At 40.1% G+C, this 19045-nt stretch overlaps 1 protein-coding gene across 2 annotated transcripts; it reads left to right on the top strand.

Moving 5' to 3' along the window:
• Window positions 1-6113, top strand: LOC6049269 (SET domain-containing protein SmydA-8). 2 transcript variants are annotated; one of them, XM_038249764.1, is made up of 7 exons: window positions 1-336; window positions 3990-4145; window positions 4229-4745; window positions 4803-4987; window positions 5050-5332; window positions 5389-5645; window positions 5839-6113. In XM_038249764.1, exons 1-7 carry the CDS (start codon window positions 142-144, stop codon window positions 5953-5955), a joined length of 1710 nt encoding a protein of 569 aa, XP_038105692.1. In that variant the 5' UTR covers window positions 1-141; the 3' UTR covers window positions 5956-6113. The 2 variants fall into 2 exon arrangements, with proteins under 2 accessions (XP_038105692.1, XP_038105686.1); XM_038249758.1 differs by having other exon boundaries at window positions 4226-4745.
• Window positions 6114-19045: the final 12932 nt, after the last annotated feature.

The raw sequence follows: 19045 nt of genomic DNA, 5'->3' as shown, positions 1-19045 counted from the left end.
ATGAAAAAAAATCGACGCAGCATTGAATTCATGTAAACATTTTTAACTGTGATTTCTAAGTCGGTCGAGATTTCATCGCAACGCACTCAATATTTGCGCACTTTCCTGCTATCTTCCTGATGTGATATGAAATGAATTGAGATGGGTTTTTGGCCAGTCAGTGAGTCAGTGTGTTTTGTGCCGAACAGGATGGGTAACGTGGACGTTTGCGCCGTATGTGGCATCCCGGCGGACGGTCAACGGTGCTCCGGATGTCAGCAGGTGTCCTACTGCGGCAAGGATCACCAGCGACAGCACTGGAAACAGCTTCATCGGAAGGAATGTCGGTGCTACAAGGTGAGTGGAATTTCGGAAATTTTATCGGGACGGGATGGCTGAGGAATTTAGTGGAAGAATTCAGGGCAGTTTTTGGCTCGTTTGATTTTGGATATGCTGGAATACGTGATGATGTGCAAACATGTGATTGAACTATTTTTTTTTTTGAAGAATTAAAATTTTACAATTTAAAGCAATGAACAGTTGAACAGGTAACAATTCTGCAAAATATTGATTGTTTGGATGTAACTGTTTGGCATGTGGCGTCGCAATTTTCAGCCACAAGCAAGGCAGAATGGCCAACCTAAGTAGAATGCACCAAAATCCATAGAAAAACATACAAAATAATGAATTCAGTGTAGTAGGCTTATGCTTTGGAATGTTACCGTGAATTAGGACTGCAGTTTTAACTATGTTGGAGCACAATATTATGACTTTTCTGGTTGAATTCGGTTAGAACAGACTCAGACCAACAAAATGTGTACATCCATTTCCAAATTTAAAAGCTTTAAGTACTCTAAAAACTGCTGTCCCTATTCAGACTGCAGTCCCGATTCACCCCAGATTACGGTTTATTCAATGTTGTATACTTGGTTAATTTGTTTATTTAAAACTATTTATGAGCCACTTTAAAAAATGTGATTTTCGAAACTTTTCCAGGGTGCGGGGCAGAAAACAAGCCATTCCGTCTAAAACAACGTTGATTGGTGATAAGAAATGATTCGAGGTACTTTTCCAACGAAGTTTACATTAAGTTTGATCTCTTTTATAAAAATATAAAAAAATTTCGACGGTTTTGTTCGAACGCGAATCAGTTCAATACGGAGCGTCGGATCGAGGTGCTATTTTTTCAATTCAATTCGGTTTTATTGGTGAATAATCAAGATACAATGAGTTATTTTGAAGTGCATAAAAGAGTTTTGGAGTTCCTTTCAGCTGTGTGTTGCATCATAATCCATTTTGGAACAATTTTTTCTTTAACTAAGGCACTAGCAAGAGTGAGAAAAAATTAAAAAAAACTTACAGAAATTGCAAAGGAAAGGGGATAGAGGAAGAGAAAGCTTATATCTAGATCACAGGTTATTTATCCTTTGTAGATGTGTTTGATCATCAGCTCCCCAAGGGCCAGGAATTGTTCCGCCTTGTTCCGGCAGCTCCGAAACCGAGTCATCATCTCCCCCGCGAGAGCAAAGAACTCCGGCAGGGTAAAGAGATCTTTCCCGGTGACTTCTTGCTGGGCCGTACTGCCGCTACCGGCAGCGACCACGCTGGCGAACGAACGCCCCCAACCAGGAGGGAACGCTGAGTTTTCCGCTGGAACCGTAAGCTGTCCAGCTGCAGGAACGGTTGCGCTCGTACTTCGCTGAGGAGGATGGGACGCTGCTGCTTTCTTCTTCCTCTTTTCCTGCTCCTCGAGGTAGGCCTTGCGCGCAACGCATCCGCGGTTATTGCCGGTATGGTTGCCGTCACAGTTCGCGCACTTTACGCGCGGCTTGGTTTGTTCTGCCTTGTCCCCCAAGTCCACCTTTCGTGGCAGTGCACACGCCTTCGAGAGGTGTGACTCACCGCACTTCACGCAGCGGGGCCGGAGGTTGCAGTTCCGCGAGCCGTGGCCGAATTTCTGGCAACGGTGGCATTGCGCTACGTCCGTCGGGTTCTTGGTGTAAAACCGCCAGTTTACCCAAAAACCGTCCAACGTCTTAGTCCGCCGCAGGTCTTGGATCTTGACGGTGCCGCGGTCGAAGTACAACAAGTACAGTGTGTGTGTATCTGTTACCGTTGTCTTGCGCGAGAGCACTTTTATCTCCCGCGGTTTTATTCCAGCATCCGAAAGGTGTTTCTTTAGGTCAGAGATCGGACGGTCTTGGTAACCCTGTAAGACGACTTTAACAGGGGGCTTCTCGGGGTTGAATGTGTAGAAGTTGAAGTTGCTACGCTTCAATTCTTCAAACACCAGGTCGAAGTTCTTTTTATTCAGTGTGATCACTTGCACTGCCGACTTACCAATTTTCAGACAATATCCGAAGCCTTCCAGCAACTCGTCAACATCGTCCACCAGTGTGTCCAAAACAAAAAATGGAGGTGGTCTACGTTCGTTTGGAGGATTGCTCTTTTTTGACGTCGACACTTTCTTCCGTGCACGACCATCGTCGTCGGTTCGGTAGTGCTGCTACCGTCGGTGTTGTTGTTGTTTTCTTCGTCGTCGCTCAGCATCTGGAACTCATTCCTGATGGGAATGTTGGCGGATGTTGATGTGCCACTGGTCGTGCCACCGGAGGTACCCGAACAGGTTCGCACTGGTGATCTTGGAACATATCCGGGGTGTAGTAACTTTTGTCGATTCCTTCTGCGCTCACGCTCCCTGCGCGATGGCGGCCGACACGGCGTTGGTTTGTTTACCTTTTGCATACGGCCGGTAGACGAACTTCGCGGGTTTTCGAGGCCGCACTTGAACTGCCACGGCCACGGCCGGCCTTTGGCATGCTGGAGAAGCAAACTCGCGGGTAATCACTATCAACTACGGCGAAAAATTTCGAAAAAACGGTAGATCACAGAGCACTTGACTACTGCTTGCTCTCGTGCGTACACGGAGTTGGTCCATTTAATTTGATTTCTTTAACTTTTGTTTGTTTTTAAAGGGCAAGTCCAATCTGACCCCAAGTTGATTTTAATTTGACACTTCCACTTCCAAGCCTCTAAATGATTTGGAGGATCCGTTCTTGTTTGTTTACCTTGGTAATAGCTCCCGATAACATTCTAAGCATTGAACAGTCTTTCAAAATTCTAACTTTTTAGAAAGCGTATTTAAAAGCCTCAAAATAAATGGAATTTGTGTGGTTTTTTTGCTCATAATTCGAAAAATACAATGAATTCAAACGTGGTTCTCGATTCGGTGGTATTATTCGACGTATTTTAGAAGAGCCCTAGCCTTATGGTTGGTCTAAATCCATTCTAAAGCCCAAAACTAAGGGTGGACCATTCTGGTCATCCGAGGACTCCCCGGAGTTAAATTCTACGAGTCTACCACCGTAACAAGCAAGCGGTCAAAATGCATTGTGGGTGAAATCATTGTTGAAGGTTGGTTTTTTAAAGTATTGATTTTAAAAAAGAAATAATAAATTTCACGAGATCTCACGGAAATTTTAAAATTTCTCAGATTTCACGCTGTTCACGAAATCGCAAAAAAATACATACTCTGGTCAAACGATGTTTATATTCGTAAATGTAAATGGATCAACCAATACGTAAAAATGAACAGCATTAACAAAAAAAACACGGGAGCGTTAAAAATAATCCAATTTGAAAATCATTGTGCTTTCGACATAATCCCTTGTGGACTGTGAACAATTTTGATTTTTTTTTCTTCTTTTGATAGTCAAATTTAAATTTTAAAGTGATATTTTAGATGTATGTCTATATTTTGCTTGAAATAATTGCATTGTTTAATATTCAAATATGTAAAATTATGAAATATAGTGCAAAAAAACAGTTATTTTACCAAACCAATTCATTTTTTTTTTAACTTTTAAGATTTTTAAAGCAAGGCCATCCCAAATTCTACATTAAACTTTCCTAAAAACCCAAAAAAATAGTACCAAATTGAAATCATTTTAGGATTACTTCAGTTTTATTGATTGTACATAAATTTTCCACAAATATTCCCGTACAAACAGGTAACCCACAACTCAACCCTCGGTCGTCACCTGGTGGCAACCCGGTCAATCCGCAGCGGTGAGGTTATTTTCCGCGAACCGCCAATCATGGTGGGCCCCAAAACGGCCAGCGTGCCGGTCTGTTTGGGCTGCCACCGCAATTTGGACGCCACGAAGGTACGTCTATCACGGTTTGAACGCATTTTCGGTTAAATCACTTTTGGGAATTTTCTTGGTTTATTTTTTTCTCTTTCTAGCAGTTCAACAACTGCCAGCACTGCGGCTGGCCCATGTGCGGTTCGAGCTGCGAAACGAGCAGGTACCATCGGGAAGAGTGCCAGCTACTGGCCGCCAAGAACTACCTGCCGCAAATTGGTTTCGATGAGTGCAATCCCGGCAAAAAGTACTCCGCGTACTGCACGATAGTTCCACTGCGGGCCATTTTGCTCAAACGAACGGATCCGCAACTGTGGGCAAAAGTGGTTTCGATGGAATCCCACCTTGAAACGCGCAAAAACACGCCCCTGTACGCCGCAATCCGGTCCAATGTGGTGCCGTTTGTCCGCGTGGTGCTAGGCCTTCGGACGGAAGCTAGTGAAGAGGAATTGATGGGAGTCGCTGGGATTTTCGATACCAATAGTTTTGAAATAAGAATTCCGGGGAAATCCATCAAGATACGTGCCTTGTACGAACTGGGCGCTCTGATGAATCACTGCTGCCAACCGAATACCAGGCATTACTTTGATGAGGAGTTCAATCTGGTGATGATTGCGGCCGGTAGGATCTTAGAACAACTTCAAGATCGTACGAACTCATATTTCGAACTTCTTTCAGTGGACATTCCGAAGGACGAAATGATTTCTATTTCGTACGCCCAACCCCTGCAGGCCACCATCCAGCGTCGATTCACTATCAAACAGGCAAAATGCTTCGAGTGTGGTTGCCATCGATGCTCGGATCCAACTGAGTTCCGCACCTACGCCGGTTCCATCGTCTGTCCGCAGTGCAGCAAATCCATGGTAAGTGTGCGAAAATCCAGCACACGAGTTCCAATAATCCCACATTCCGCACCCAAACTCAGGTGGTGGCCGTCAACCCCCTTGATTTCCGATCCGACTGGAGGTGTGAGGACAAAAAGTGCTCCTACCGTGAGTCCGCCCAGCAGTACATCACCCGGAACGAGGCATTTCGTGCAGAAATAGGCCAACTATCCAGCGGCGCCGGTCCAGACGGCTACGAATGCCTTCTTGGCAGGTTTCAATCAACGGACGTGCTTCATCCCTGGAATACCAATGTGCTGCAGGTGAAGTACGCACTCACCCAGCTGTACGGGGGAGGTGGACCAGGTGGAATCAATCTTAAAGGTAGGAATGATTTGTGGCGTCAATTCGGGCACTTTCCTTTTGAAACACTTTTTCAGATCTTTCCGAGAAGCAACTGCGACGAAAGGTGGAACTCTGCGTGGATCTGCTTGAGGTGGCAAATCAATTAGAACCAGGAATGAGTCCGTTTCGTACGAAACTACTACAGGACTTACGTGCTGCTCTCGAGGCGATGAAGAGCATTTCTGGAAACTCGTTCGACAGCGCACCAGCCATCGTGGTTCAACATCCGGGCGCTTCTTGGAAAACACAAAAACTCAACGTCTCCGGAGCAATTGCTAATAAACATGCAACGGTGAGTTAGGAAGCATTTCCATGAATTAGGTAATAAGCTTGAGCATGCTTATAACCGACATGCGAGATTTCAACACCTCATTAGCATATTCATCATTTTGCGTGTTTGTCACAGGAGTTTACGAGACTCAATCATTTCCACCCAATTACACTTGAATCGGGAAACTCAAATGAGTTTTCTTTGTTTGTTCCAGACTCAACCTACATCACTCGAAACCATGAGCCAACAGCTGGAACGCGTCGAGGGTGAACTTTCCAGAATGATGGAGTCTGATCCAACCCTTCGGAAGCCTTCCAAGGATGCCACCTAGGACAAAGGAGGCACGCATGCGAATGTTTTAATTGGAATCGAGAAACTTTGTGTGTGTGTGTGTGGGATTGTATTGTTTAGTTTTGCTCACGGAATAAAAGCTCCGGGATTCCAAGCTTATACAACCGGTTCGGTTCTGAGTTCAAAGTTCGAATTTGTTGTGTTTAATTGCTTACAGGTGGGATTACAGAAAGAGTCCACAGTCCACATGTGGGCAGCTCCTATTGATTTATCATTTTAACTCTCTCTCTCACTTTATCGGTATCCAAACATCCGAAACGTTTTGCATTAGGGTGGCTCTATTAAAATTTTCAAAAAAGGCCAAATTATTCATCATAAGCTTAGAGTCATCCTACTGTACCAGCATATCTAGAAGACTTCCCTAGAAATCTTGCTCTGCCAGCGATCGAAAACTGTTGACCAGAACAAAAAAGACCACACCACACCACATTTCCTTCCCCTTTCCAACTGGAAATACAAACTCAAAAATGTATGGGGCGTGTACCAATTGCTCCTGTGGCATTCACACAGTTCCATAAAATTCAAATTTATATCTGGTTATTATGCTTTGAAATTAATTCTAAATTCCGTTCCTCATCCCAAGTAACCATCCAGCACTTAAACATGGTCACAGTTTAGCACTGACAGCGCATTTACAGCTCCAAGTAAAAGCTAAACTGCTTTGACAACAGCACTAATAGCTACTCCAGTGCTGAACAATGGCCAACAGTGCTGGCCCCTACTGTTGTTACCCAACCCTGCAGAAAATGTCAAAAAGTTGAGAGAGGCAAAAATATTGCTCTCTCTCCCTTTCCTCCAGCTCCCCATGCTATTTTTAGCTGTTTTGTTTACTCTGTACTCGATTACCGACACAGCTGACCGAGTTGGATTTTTTTGTTGAAAATTAGTTGTTCGGGATTCGAAACCATTAGTTGCAAGCTGCCATCGACGGGTGTGGATATTGAGCCGGTATCCTCTTGCCTAAATTGGAAGTGGATCACTGATATGATTTTGGAGCATCTTACCGACTTGAATTTTAACACCAACACGAACGATCATCATGCTTTTTGTGAATGCAATTTTGATTGATTGATGGATTGATTGAAGATCGGATAAATTAAACAACAAAGTTCATCAAACAACTATTCATATTTTTATTTCACACAAAAAAAACACGCGAGAAATAACAAGCACTTGAAACAAACCCATGAGGAAAATGACGGGAAGTTTCCGGAGGTTACACAGAAAAAAATCAATTCTCGAAACCGTGAAGTCAGTTCACGATTATGAGAACCACGAAGGAATATATTCACGTTTATGGTGCAAATGCACCATACTCATGAATAAATTCCTTCGTGGATCTCACATTCGTGAACTTAATTCACGATTACGGGAATTGATTTTTTTCTGTGTACTTGGAGTTTAATTTGTTTTCCAATGATGGCTTTTTTGGCTTTAGAAAGCGGATTTTGACATTGACGTCGTCATGTCTCCCGGAAAAATATGCTAATTTCCATCGCTGAATCAGCTGTGAGTGTACTTTCTTCATATCCAGATCCAAGTCAGGGAGTAAGATGAGTAACCAGGAAGAAGTTTTCTGAAAATACATAGCATTTTAGTAAAATGATAAGATTTTATATATGAATTTAGTACTTACATTATTTTTTAAAGTCAGCAAACCCAAATAAATGAAGTGAGCAAATGATGACAGTTCTGCATGAAGACATGCTATCTCACTCCCTCTTCCTACTTGGGCAAGGCCTAGTTGCCAGTTTTGAGAAAAATGATGAACACAGTTGCCAGCACCAGCACTTAAGCAGCACTTAGTCAGCAATACTGAGTGCTACAATCTTAGTGCTGATCTGCATTAACACGTGCCGGTGCATGACTAACATGCACTAGAGTGCTGAAGTATTGCTGATTAAGTTTTTGTTTTAGTGCTGGTTGGTTACTTGGGATGTCAAAACATTCGCATAATTTACTTTTTCATAGAATTCATCACATAAATCTTGGGCCTACTAAAATAAAATTGAAATGAAAAAAAATTAAAATCCGAGAAATTTCACTTCGGATAATCGAATCAAGAAAAAACATTTTATCTCGACGTCAAATTTTTAATTGTCGAGCTCAAGAATAAAGGTAAGAACAAGATTGTCCGTCAGACCTGAACGAAAACGCAAAATTTTGCGCCTGTCATCATAGCCTGCCAGTCATCAACCATTGAACAAAGCAACCCCTGTAGATTGTTCGACTGACAGTTGTTGGAAAATCGAACTGGCACAGCGTTCTGCGTTCACCACTGCGTCGAACGGACAATCTTGTTCTTAGCTTAACCCCTAAACTACTCTGAAGAGAATTTGAATTTATAAATCCAAGATGGCGGCCAAAATGGCGGTGATGTAGTTAAATTTATTAACTAAAATTGAGTCGCAGAATTAAAATTTGATATTAAAAAGAAGAAAATAAATAAAATGCGAGATAATTTTTTGGTTCATGGTTTGATTATCCGAAGTCTGATACAAACCTTAGGATAATCGAACTTTGGATATTCCAGGCTTCAGATACTTGTTTCGTGGCTGTACTTTAAAAAATTCCAAAAATCATTTTTATGTAAAATTAAATTAGTTTTTTTTTTATAAATTGCTCAGTTTTCAAGCTATATCATCAACTTAGCCAAAGTTATTCAAACAATTGCCTTTTTGATTTTTTACTAAAAGTATCCATGCTGAAAAAATAATTATAAAAATAAATTAATAATCAGTTTATGTTTACCAATTCTCAGAATTTTAACGTCAATTATTTTTAATTTAACTTTCTTTCTCAAGCATATGATAAAAACAATCGTCTTTTGAAATTTTCTACACGTAGATTATCTTGCACGTTTTTGGTGATAATGCAGTGCACGTGAAGACTTTAAATTATAATTGTTGTGGATAAGTTATGTAAAAATCCACCTGAATTCCAACGTCTTATAAAGGGATTTCCACAAACACTTGCTTAGCTTGCTCTTCTGGGCATTGACATTCCCCCTTCAACACTTTTCAAACTTCACTTTGATTCAATTTCCAGTGCTCACTTCAAACAGACTGCGGGCAGAACTTACCCAAGTTGGGCCAACAACGTCAAGTATAATCGAACACATATTCTACTCACTTACAACACGGAATCGCACTTGGGTAAAAGTTTTTATATGATCCAAATTCACCCCCTCACTCTACCTTCGCCGCTTTTGGTATCCATATCACGTTTGCACACAAGTACCGATCAGGCGAACGTCGTCGAATAAAAATATGAAAAAGGTACCGCTTTCGCGCAATCTTCTTCAATCTTGAATCTCAAATTTATCCTGACAAGCAATGATGTTTCCGCACGAGGAATTTCAATTCAATTTTTTGCAATTGCAACGTTCTGAAATCACGAATTACTTGCCATTCAGGTTTTTTTTGCTATGAATACGTGCTGTTAACACGTTATCGCTGAGCAGCAACCTGCAAAAAAATCATAATCATCAACTTTCAGGAAGTTTACCACCTGGAAGTGATGACCATTCAACTAATAAAAAGCTGAAACAAGAGCCACGTGTGTAACTAGGGTGTTGAAACGTGTGTTAAAAAAAGTTGCTCAAATTCAGCGAGCATACTTATTTCCTGAGTACCTACCTTTTGAGTTCATAAAAAACGGTTGAAGTCTAATATTTGTTCCTGAAATAAACAAGTTTTGCAACGAGTTCCATACAACATTTTTTGCAATTCCGAAAAACACCCATTGAATGGAATTATATGTCAAATGTTCATGTAGTTTGCCTATAAACCATAAAAATCATTTTTTTTTTAAGTATTACTTTTCCAAATAAGTGCCGAAAAGTTCAACTTTTCAGCATCCATTTCAGTGCTGAAAAGAACTTTTCAGCATTTATTTTGAAAAGTGTTTCTATTCGATTCTGCTATTTTCGGTACAGAATAGTAGACTTTTTAGTCGTTCAAGAATGACAGGAAAAGTAAGTAGTTTCACGATGGAATTGCAAAAAAAAATGGTTGTATTATTTACCCTAGTGTGCCACCATTTCCACATTTCATTTGGACTCATTACCGACCGTTTACAGTGCTGTTACAGATTCGAAACCCAGAAGAGTTTCGGAGAACGTGGCGTACCAGTGATTGCATACGTGTTGGGCGATTCATTGCATTCATTGCAGGAAGGCTTGGGATAGAAAAACACAACTTTTGAAAAGCAAGCTCAGTCTTTTTGGATAGGTGCATTCGTTGGAAATGAAAAGCAAATGTTAATATTTAAACTCATCCCTAAAGAAGAATAAAATGGCTTTACATTGCCTTCTGACCTTTAGTTTTGTGAAAAACATAATTTAAGAATTTGCATTATTTATTTTCACTGGATTATTGGATTTTTTTCGAAGCGGTACAACAATCAATTAGAAAACAATTAAAATCTGTACCTTGAAAAGATATTTTCTGACTGACATCGATCGGCAAAGTTGTAGGTCATGAGTTTTCAAAATATAATAGGGTCATCGATCAAAATTACCGTTTATTTCACTCTGTACCATGAAAAGTTTATTTTCCAACATACGTAATTTATAATTTTTGATTTTCATTTTATTTATAAGGGACCATCCATTAACCACATGGAAACTTTTCTTCAAACTGATTCAATAATTTTAAAATGGAACATTGGCCACACCCTTTTCCTTCTGCAATCCAAGTCGAGCTTATGTGAATTTCCATAACAAATGTAAATGTTCATTACTAATGTAAATTTCCAATGAATCTAATGTAAATATACATTATTTATCATGATACTTTTTGGTACATGATAAATAATGTAAATTAACAGGATTTTTTTTCCTTGTAGCGTGACACAATTGATAACTGTGAAAAAATATATTTGAATGAATTTGAGTGAATTTCACTCAGATCTGGGTGAATATCACTCAGATCTGGGTGAATATCACTCAGTTTTCGTTAAATTTCATGCATACACAGAAAAAAATGTGAATTTACTCGACATGGAAAAAATGAATCACATGTAAACTCAGTTGATGTAAACTTGAGATTCGACGTAAACGGTTGAATCACACGTAAAATCATGTTTTTACATATAATTTTTTGCAAATTTACATCAAATTGCATTTAAATTTAAATGTTTAATGACGTGCAAAAGTGTTACATCGTAAATGCTGTAACATTCGGAAATATTTTTTTGTGTGTAGGGTACGTTATCCATTAGTGGACCCCTTTCCTATAGCGGACCCTCAAAAAGGTTTTTGATGAAAAATTCAATAAAATCACAATTTCAAGCGTGTTGTTGCCTACAAATCTTTAATTTGGCATGTTCAACATTATTTAAAACAATGTTGACTGACATTGAATTGTCTTTTTCACCAAAATAAGTGTTTTGAGTTCGACATCTGAAATCAGCCATGGCCACTAGCATTTTAACTTCAGCAAGACGAAATAATGTAATTCTAAGGAACTTTACTAAAATAAACCGAAGAACTGCTCATTTTCGAGCAAAAATCAGGGGGGTCCGAAAATCCAAACTTTCCCAAAAGTGGATCCCTATTAATTTAACCTTCAAAAATGAAGAAAACTGTGCATTTAAGAAAAAAAAATCTTCAACATACAATAAATGCTTGTATAAATATAGCTGTTTTCATGTTAATAGTACCAAAAATGCTGAAGCCGTAAGAATTTATAATTAACCAAAACTATAGTTATTTGTACTTAACTGAAACATCATAATTGCAGTTTGAAATGATATTTTATAATAATAAATCAATAACAAAACTTTTCTTTTAATAAAGCTGCGTGGTTTAATCAACAGCTGTAAACAAATCTATTATTTAGTTTCGGTCAACCATTTATGTAATTAATATGGAAAAAATTGCATCAAAATTATTTTTTTTAATTATTTTTATGTTTGCAGTAGTTTTTGAAACGTTTTCTCTGATCTTTTTCGGAAATAAATGTGTTTAAATGTCTGTTAGGTTTTTTTTGTTGGTTAAAGCCAAATTTGATAATAAAACATATACAGTATGTAAAAAAAGTATTTACACCCCTTGGGCACTATGCACATTTTGTGATGAAACATGTGAAAAATTTAAAGTTTGACAGGAACCTAGTACTACGTTTTGTTCAGAAACTCATGCCAAACATTTTGCTACAAAAAGCTCATGAAAAGATGATTTCTATAAAAAGTTATATAACAAATACTATTACGAAAATAAAAAAGGTGCAAAAAAAGTTTGTACACCTTTCGAAAAATTAACATAAATAATGTTATTTGTTGACAAATCACCATAAATCCAGTCTCCCAACTCCAAATAGGCATCCTTGACTGATTAAAAAAATAATTTGGATTGAATATAAAGTTTACTAACTACTTAGTATAAAAGTTTATATAACTCTGGAAATTCTATATAAATCTTATCTAAACTTTATTTTGCAAACATTTAATTCAACTAAATGTCAATATATTACCATAGAATTGCTAAATAAACATTTTGGAGTGGGTATAACACCGTTTTGGGGGTATTTGTATCGATAGAACAGATTTTTCGTTGGAATTTCGTACCAACCCGGAATTACGTCGTAGGAAAATCCGCCGGCATCCGAACCGGTCCACGATTCACAAGTCAACCTATGTGGAATCGGAAAGGGCATAAAATTTCCGATCTTTTGATACCCATACATCTATGTTTTCTTTAAAACCTACGTTTTTAAATACCTGCGAAAAAAGTAAAATTGATCCACGAGAACAAAAATTACGAAATTTCATACATTTTTGGCAGGTTGCTCAAACGAAACCATAACAACGTTTTTGCTTAGGTATTTATAAACGTAGGTTTTAAAGAACCTAGATGTATGGGTATCAAAGATCGGAAATTGCCCTTTCCGATTCCATAGGTTGACTTGTGAATCGTGGACAATTCGGCTTTTTCCGACGATGTATTCAGGTTGGTAAATTCCTATCGATTCAAATTTCCCAAACTGAAATTATACTCAAAATGTTTATTTATCAATTCTATGGTAATATATTGACATTTAGTTGAATTAAAAGTTTGCAAAATAAAGTTTAGATAAGTTTATATAGAATTTCAGAGTTATATAAACTTTATACTAGTAGTTAGTAAACTTTCAATCCAAATTATTTTTTAATCAAGGATGCCTATTTGGAAGACTGATTTATGGTGATTTGTCTATACATAACATTATTTTTGTTAATTTTTCGAAGGTCTTTTTTTTGCACCTTTTAATTCGTAGTATTATTTATAGTAGTATAGTATTTGTTATATAACTTTTATAGAAATCATCTTTCATGAGCTTTTGTAGCAAAATGTTTGGCATGAGTTTCTGAACAAAACGTAGTACTAGGTTCCTGTCAAACTTTAAATTTTTCACATGTTTCATCACAAAATGTGCATAGTGCCCAAGGGGTGTAAATACTTTTTTTACATACTATAGGTTTATAATGAAAAGTGAGCAAAATCGATCTTTTATTCATTCTATCTTTCATTATACCTACACCATGCATTAAAACATCAAATATCGGTTAAATTTGGTATAAAAATAACAGTTTACCTAAAGTGCACAGAAAAAAAAATGATGGTAATATTCATCAGTAAATGGTGACAGATTTTGTGGCAAAATAAATGATAAATTTTACCCCAGAAAATGATGAATTTTCCTCAGTTTTTGATGAATATTCATCAGGTTCACATTTTTACACATTTTTATGTAATATTACACAAATAAAGAGGGAATATTCAACCTACCAAATTTTCAACATTCCAAAATTCTACTTTTTTTCTGTGTGGACCCGGGTCCACAATCGGATTATGGACCCGAGTCCACTATAGTAAAAGGGGGTCCATAACAGGATTTTTTTTAAACGGCTATTTTTCTGCTCAAAAACAAATAACCGATGAAACAAATAGTCAAAATTGTTCAAAAGACTTCAGATTTCATTGTTTTTTACAAAGGGTTGCACAGAAAAAAAGTTGAATTTTGGAATGTTGAAAATTTGGTAGGTTGAATATTACCTCTTTTTTGAGTAATATTACATAAAAAATGTGTAAAAATGTGAACCTGATGAATATTCATCAAAAACTGATGAAAATTCATCATTTTCTGTGGTAAAATTAATCTTTTTTATTTGCCACAAAATCTGTCACTATTTCCTGATGAATATTACGATCATTTTTTTTCGGTGTATAAAAAAAGTGCTTAAAATATTGAAAATTTGTGAAAAATGTGCTTCGACTCTACTAGGGGGTCCACTAATCGTTAAAATACCCTATATTGCCTATGCAATTATATATACCGGGTCGGGACTGGGATCGAACCCAAGCCAACTGGGGCGAAGCAATCACGCTTGCAACTACACCACGATTCAAGAGTTGAAAGTTGGTTAGTTTTTTTCACTTTTAACTTTTTGTGTACAACTCGTTGCAAAACTTGATTTTTTATTGAGCACGTACATTTCAAAATGCCCAAAATTTATGTTTTCAGTCCCCTTGAAATGTTAAACTTGATTTTGAAATTTTGAAAATATTTTCAAAAAGCATAAACACAACTATCTTTTTTTATATATTTTGGGTGAATTGAGGAAAAAAAGCTACGGCATGACTCACAATTACGCCTATTATCGGGAAACATTAGGGAAAATCTGCTCGATATTCAAATTTCAAAAAGCACCCATCAAACAGCCCCCTCCACTCCACACTGGGAGGTGGTGGTTCTTTGCTGAAGTGTGAACATTAAAAATGAAAAATGAAATCCCTCCCCGCAAAACCACGGCCCAAGCCATTTTCGTGCAAAACTTTTTCCTCGAAGGAAAATAACATTTTTCCCGGTGGTTTGCTCTCCCGAAAATTGTGGCAAAAAATAAAATAAACGACGATAAGTAGCTTTTCCTGTGGCAGACGGGAAGTGGCTATAACAATTGATGGGTGCCCTAATTTTGCGCCACGTTATTTTCGGGTTCTCCCAGGACCACCCAATCGAGCACGTTCCATCGATCCTAGGCCATTCCGGCCAGCTTAAGCATCTCTACCTGACGGGGGAAAGTATTTTTACCACGAGTCTGATCGCCAGCTTTGTTGTGTTGAGCTTGTTGAGCTTTCTGGGAGCTGGATTTTGTTTTTGTTCTTGTAAATTGTGTTCCCTGGAAAGAAATTAAAGTGGAAACCACGACAAAGTTAATGCTGTTACGATTATGTACTTTTAGTGGGGGAAAATAATTTGTTGACAAAGTTTAATAATCTGCACCACAACTGCCAGTCTCCATTGTTGGGTGGTGCACACAAAAGCTTACGACGAGATCGCCCAGCCTCCGAAAGAAGTGAGAAAGCGTTGAAAAACTTTTTCACTCGCTCCAAGTCAACGGAAAAAAGCATGAGCAACTTCCGGAACAAACACTCAACAACGGTGGCTCGTGCAGCAGGTGCTGCTGTTATTTTCTTCCCGGAAGCAAATAATTGAAACTTAATAATGATTTTCTGCGTGTTGCACTGAGAGCGTGTTTGCCAGTTTTTTTTCCGTTTTCTTAAAAAAATCTTATTCAAATTTTTCCACAATTGTTTCAAAGAATCGTTGTTTTGCTCTCCGGATGCAATTTTCTTATTATCCACAAGAGATGCCAGCATACCAGGGGTAAGATACCATAATTGTCTTATTACATGAAGAAAGTAAATCATTCTCTTTCCCTGAGCGGAACACACTTATCCCAAGCAATATACTATTGTAAATGCAAAATTTGTGTCTCTGGTGTTAATACCACATATTTGATTATTGGAAAAACCGTGAAAATTTGTTTTAATGATTAGACAAGAGTAAAATTTGGAATCATACCAATTTTTGGTTTTGTCTTGATAATGCAAAATTGCAAAATTTTCGATGATTGATCACCAAACGGTGTCCGGTATCAGCTAAAGTGGCAAGTAATTAAGATTCACCCCAAATTTTAGCTGGTATTTTGGATATGAATGAATAATTTGGAAAATCATAGGTAATCAAAGTAATTTTAAGTAATAATGTAATTAACAATTATGTATCTTTATAAGACCACCTTAAAAAATTAAAAAAATCTGGCATATAACATTCGAAAAGAAAGAAAAAATTGCGATCGTTTGATACCCATTTTCCATTAGAAAAACATAAATTTTGCGATGATTGAGTATTTTCATTTTTTTTATTAAAGTCGAAATGTATGAAAAAACCCCGATCATTTGATACCCAAATTGTGAAAACACAAAATTTTAAGTACTTTTATTCAAAAATACGAAGTTTTGTGAAAATTTGGAGTATCTTCAAAAAAAATTATAACTTTTGAAATGCATTAAAAAAATCTCGATCATTTCAATTCAATTCAATTCTGTTTATTTCTTTAGTTATCGTTTAACAATAGTTTTTATAGGTGCAGTACAGAGTTTTGGGGGATCCTTTCAGCTGTGACTAATACATTTATCTCAATGGATGGAAATAAAGTTTGTTGAAAAACGAAACGGAAAACAGGAAAACACTCGCAAAAACCTGTTGCTATTGCTGGGATAGTAGGGGATAGGAAGAGGAAAGGTATCTTAAAAACTATATCACAGTCTCACGGCACCAAACTCGATATCAGAGCGTTCTCCGACATCGTGCAACTAGTCCAAAATCGTTGTAGCAGCTTGCTTGTCCAGGTGTCCAGCGATTCCGTGTTAGCCGCCTCCTCGAGCTCGTCCGTCGGGAAGTTAAACGGCAAGTCCAGCATCATTTTAAGAATCTTGTTTTGGCGCGTCTGCAGCTTTTTGCGGCGAGTTGAAGCACAGCTGTGCCAGGCTGGAAATCCGTACGTTAGAGTCGGACGGAAGACGAGTTTGTAGAGCAGCAGTTTGTTGGCTTTGCTCAGCCTTGACCTTCGGCTCACCAGCGGGTAGAGCATCCTCGTTAACTTGTCGCACTTCTGCAACACGGCGTCAATGAGCTTGTCGTACTTCAGTTTTGGGTCGAGCGCAAGACCGAGGTACTTGACCTCGTTCGACCAGGGGACTTCGTGGCCCAGTGCCAACACACGTGACTGGGGGAGGAACCTTTCAGCGCGCCGCCGAGTGAAAAAGATCGCCTGCGTCTTCGCTGGATTAATTTTGATTCGCCACTTCCGCTGGTAGCTCTCGAGCGAGTCCTGGGCCGCCTGCAGCTTCTCGATGATCACATCTGCACTTTTGTCAGCAGCGACGAATCCAGTGTCGTCGGCGAAGAGGTAGTATTCGACCCCGTTCACCATGACGAGGTCCGAGGTGAAGATGTTGTACAGCGCCGGGCTCAGGACAGCTCCTTGCGGGACGCCGAACGGGATTTCATGACGGCGTGAGAGCGCACCATCGACGGCAACTTGAAAGCTGCGCTGCTTCAGGAAGGAGTTGAGCAGCTTCAGGATGTATGGCGGGAATCTGGCTAGCTTCATCTTGTGCAGGATCGCGTCCTGCCACACCGAATCGTAAGCTTTCTCCACGTCCAGAAGAACCATGCCAGCTGAGTCGCCCCGGGCGAGCGAGTTTTTGACGTTGCGCGTCAGTCTAGCGAGCTGGTGGTTTGTGGAGTGGCCCCGTTTGAAGCCGAACTGCTGCGGAGGCACGATATTTCGTTGCTCGACGAGGCTTTCGATCCGGATAAGCATCACGCGCTCGAGGATCTTACTCATCACGGGAAGCAGGCTGATCGGACGGTAGTTGGTGGGATTCGTGATGTCCTTGCCCGGCTTTGGGATTGCCGTGACGATGGCGTGCTTCCAGCTGGACGGAAAGTACGATGTCCTCAGACACGCGTTCACGATCAACGTCAGCATCACCAGTCCTTTGCGGGAGTCGCTTGAGCAGGGTGTTTCGGATTTTGTCCTCGCCAGGAGCCTTCTTCGCCTTGAGCGACTTGATGATCCGTGCTATCTCCTTTGGGCGGATGACTGGCACTGACTCGACCGGGAAGGTACTGTCGGCGATCAGCTGCACGCTCTCCTCAACAGCGCTGCACGTAGCCGGGTCACCGGGAGAAGGATTGCGATGCGCACGAGCAAAATTGTCAGCCAGCAGGTTCGCCTTCTCAACCGGGGATGCCTTCAGCGTGTCGCCTGCCTGGAGAGGCGGACTGTACTTCACCTGGTTTCGGAGCGCTTTGCTGATCTTCCAGACATCCTTGGCGCCGTTCTCTAGGTTGCGGATGTTGTTGGAAAAATGCTGGTTTCTGGCGATCGAACACTCGAAGCGAATTCGGTTATTCAGGGACTCGACTATCGCGCCGAGAAGAGGATCGCGTGTGCGATACCACTGGCGACGGCGCGTATTCCTCAAAGTGACCAGCTGGCGCGCTATTTCCGGAAACTTGGAGTCTTCGTAGGTTCGTACCGGTACGGTAGGAACGGCAGCGGCTTCGGCTTCCAAAAGCGTGCATGTGAAGAATTCGACGCAGCGATCGATAGCTTCGGGACTGGCCAGGTTGGTAGTTATAGGAGAGGTCAAGTCGATCTTTTCGTTTACAATCCGCTGGAAGGTTTGCCAGTTCGCTCGGTTGTAGCATTTTGTTGTAGGCCGCGCGTGTCGGAACGGCACCGATACATCCACGTCGAAGCGTACCGGTAGGTGGTCGGAGGACAGATCGTTAACCACAGTCAACGACGACATGTTCACCAGGTTGTTGGAGAGAACAATGTCTAGCGTCGACGGCCGACGGCCACCCGGGGGTTGGTATGTGAACGCCGGTGGAGCATGGATGAAGAAGTCCGACGAGGCTGCTCGAGAAACCAGGATGCTTCCGGCTCGGTTCGCCTTCAGACAGTTCCACTGCCGATGACGAGCGTTGAAGTCCCCTGCAACGAAAAACGGCTCTGTTCTACGTACCAGCGTGTTGATATCCCTCCGGAATGCGCTCCAGGACGTCCCTCGGTGTATTCCAGGAAAGTATGCTGCGACGATGTGGACAGACTGCGACGAAAGACGAATTTCCAGACCGACGGTTTCAATCGCTCTTGTGTTGAGGTCCAACACCGTGTAGTCGATGCCTTTCCGTAAGGCGATGAGGACACCACCACCACGTTCTTCC

The sequence above is a fragment of the Culex quinquefasciatus genome, chromosome 1, assembly GCF_015732765.1.
Source record: "Culex quinquefasciatus strain JHB chromosome 1, VPISU_Cqui_1.0_pri_paternal, whole genome shotgun sequence".
In the NCBI taxonomy this organism is placed as follows: domain Eukaryota; kingdom Metazoa; phylum Arthropoda; class Insecta; order Diptera; family Culicidae; genus Culex; species Culex quinquefasciatus.
This window is presented reverse-complemented; position numbering and strand designations above follow the sequence as displayed.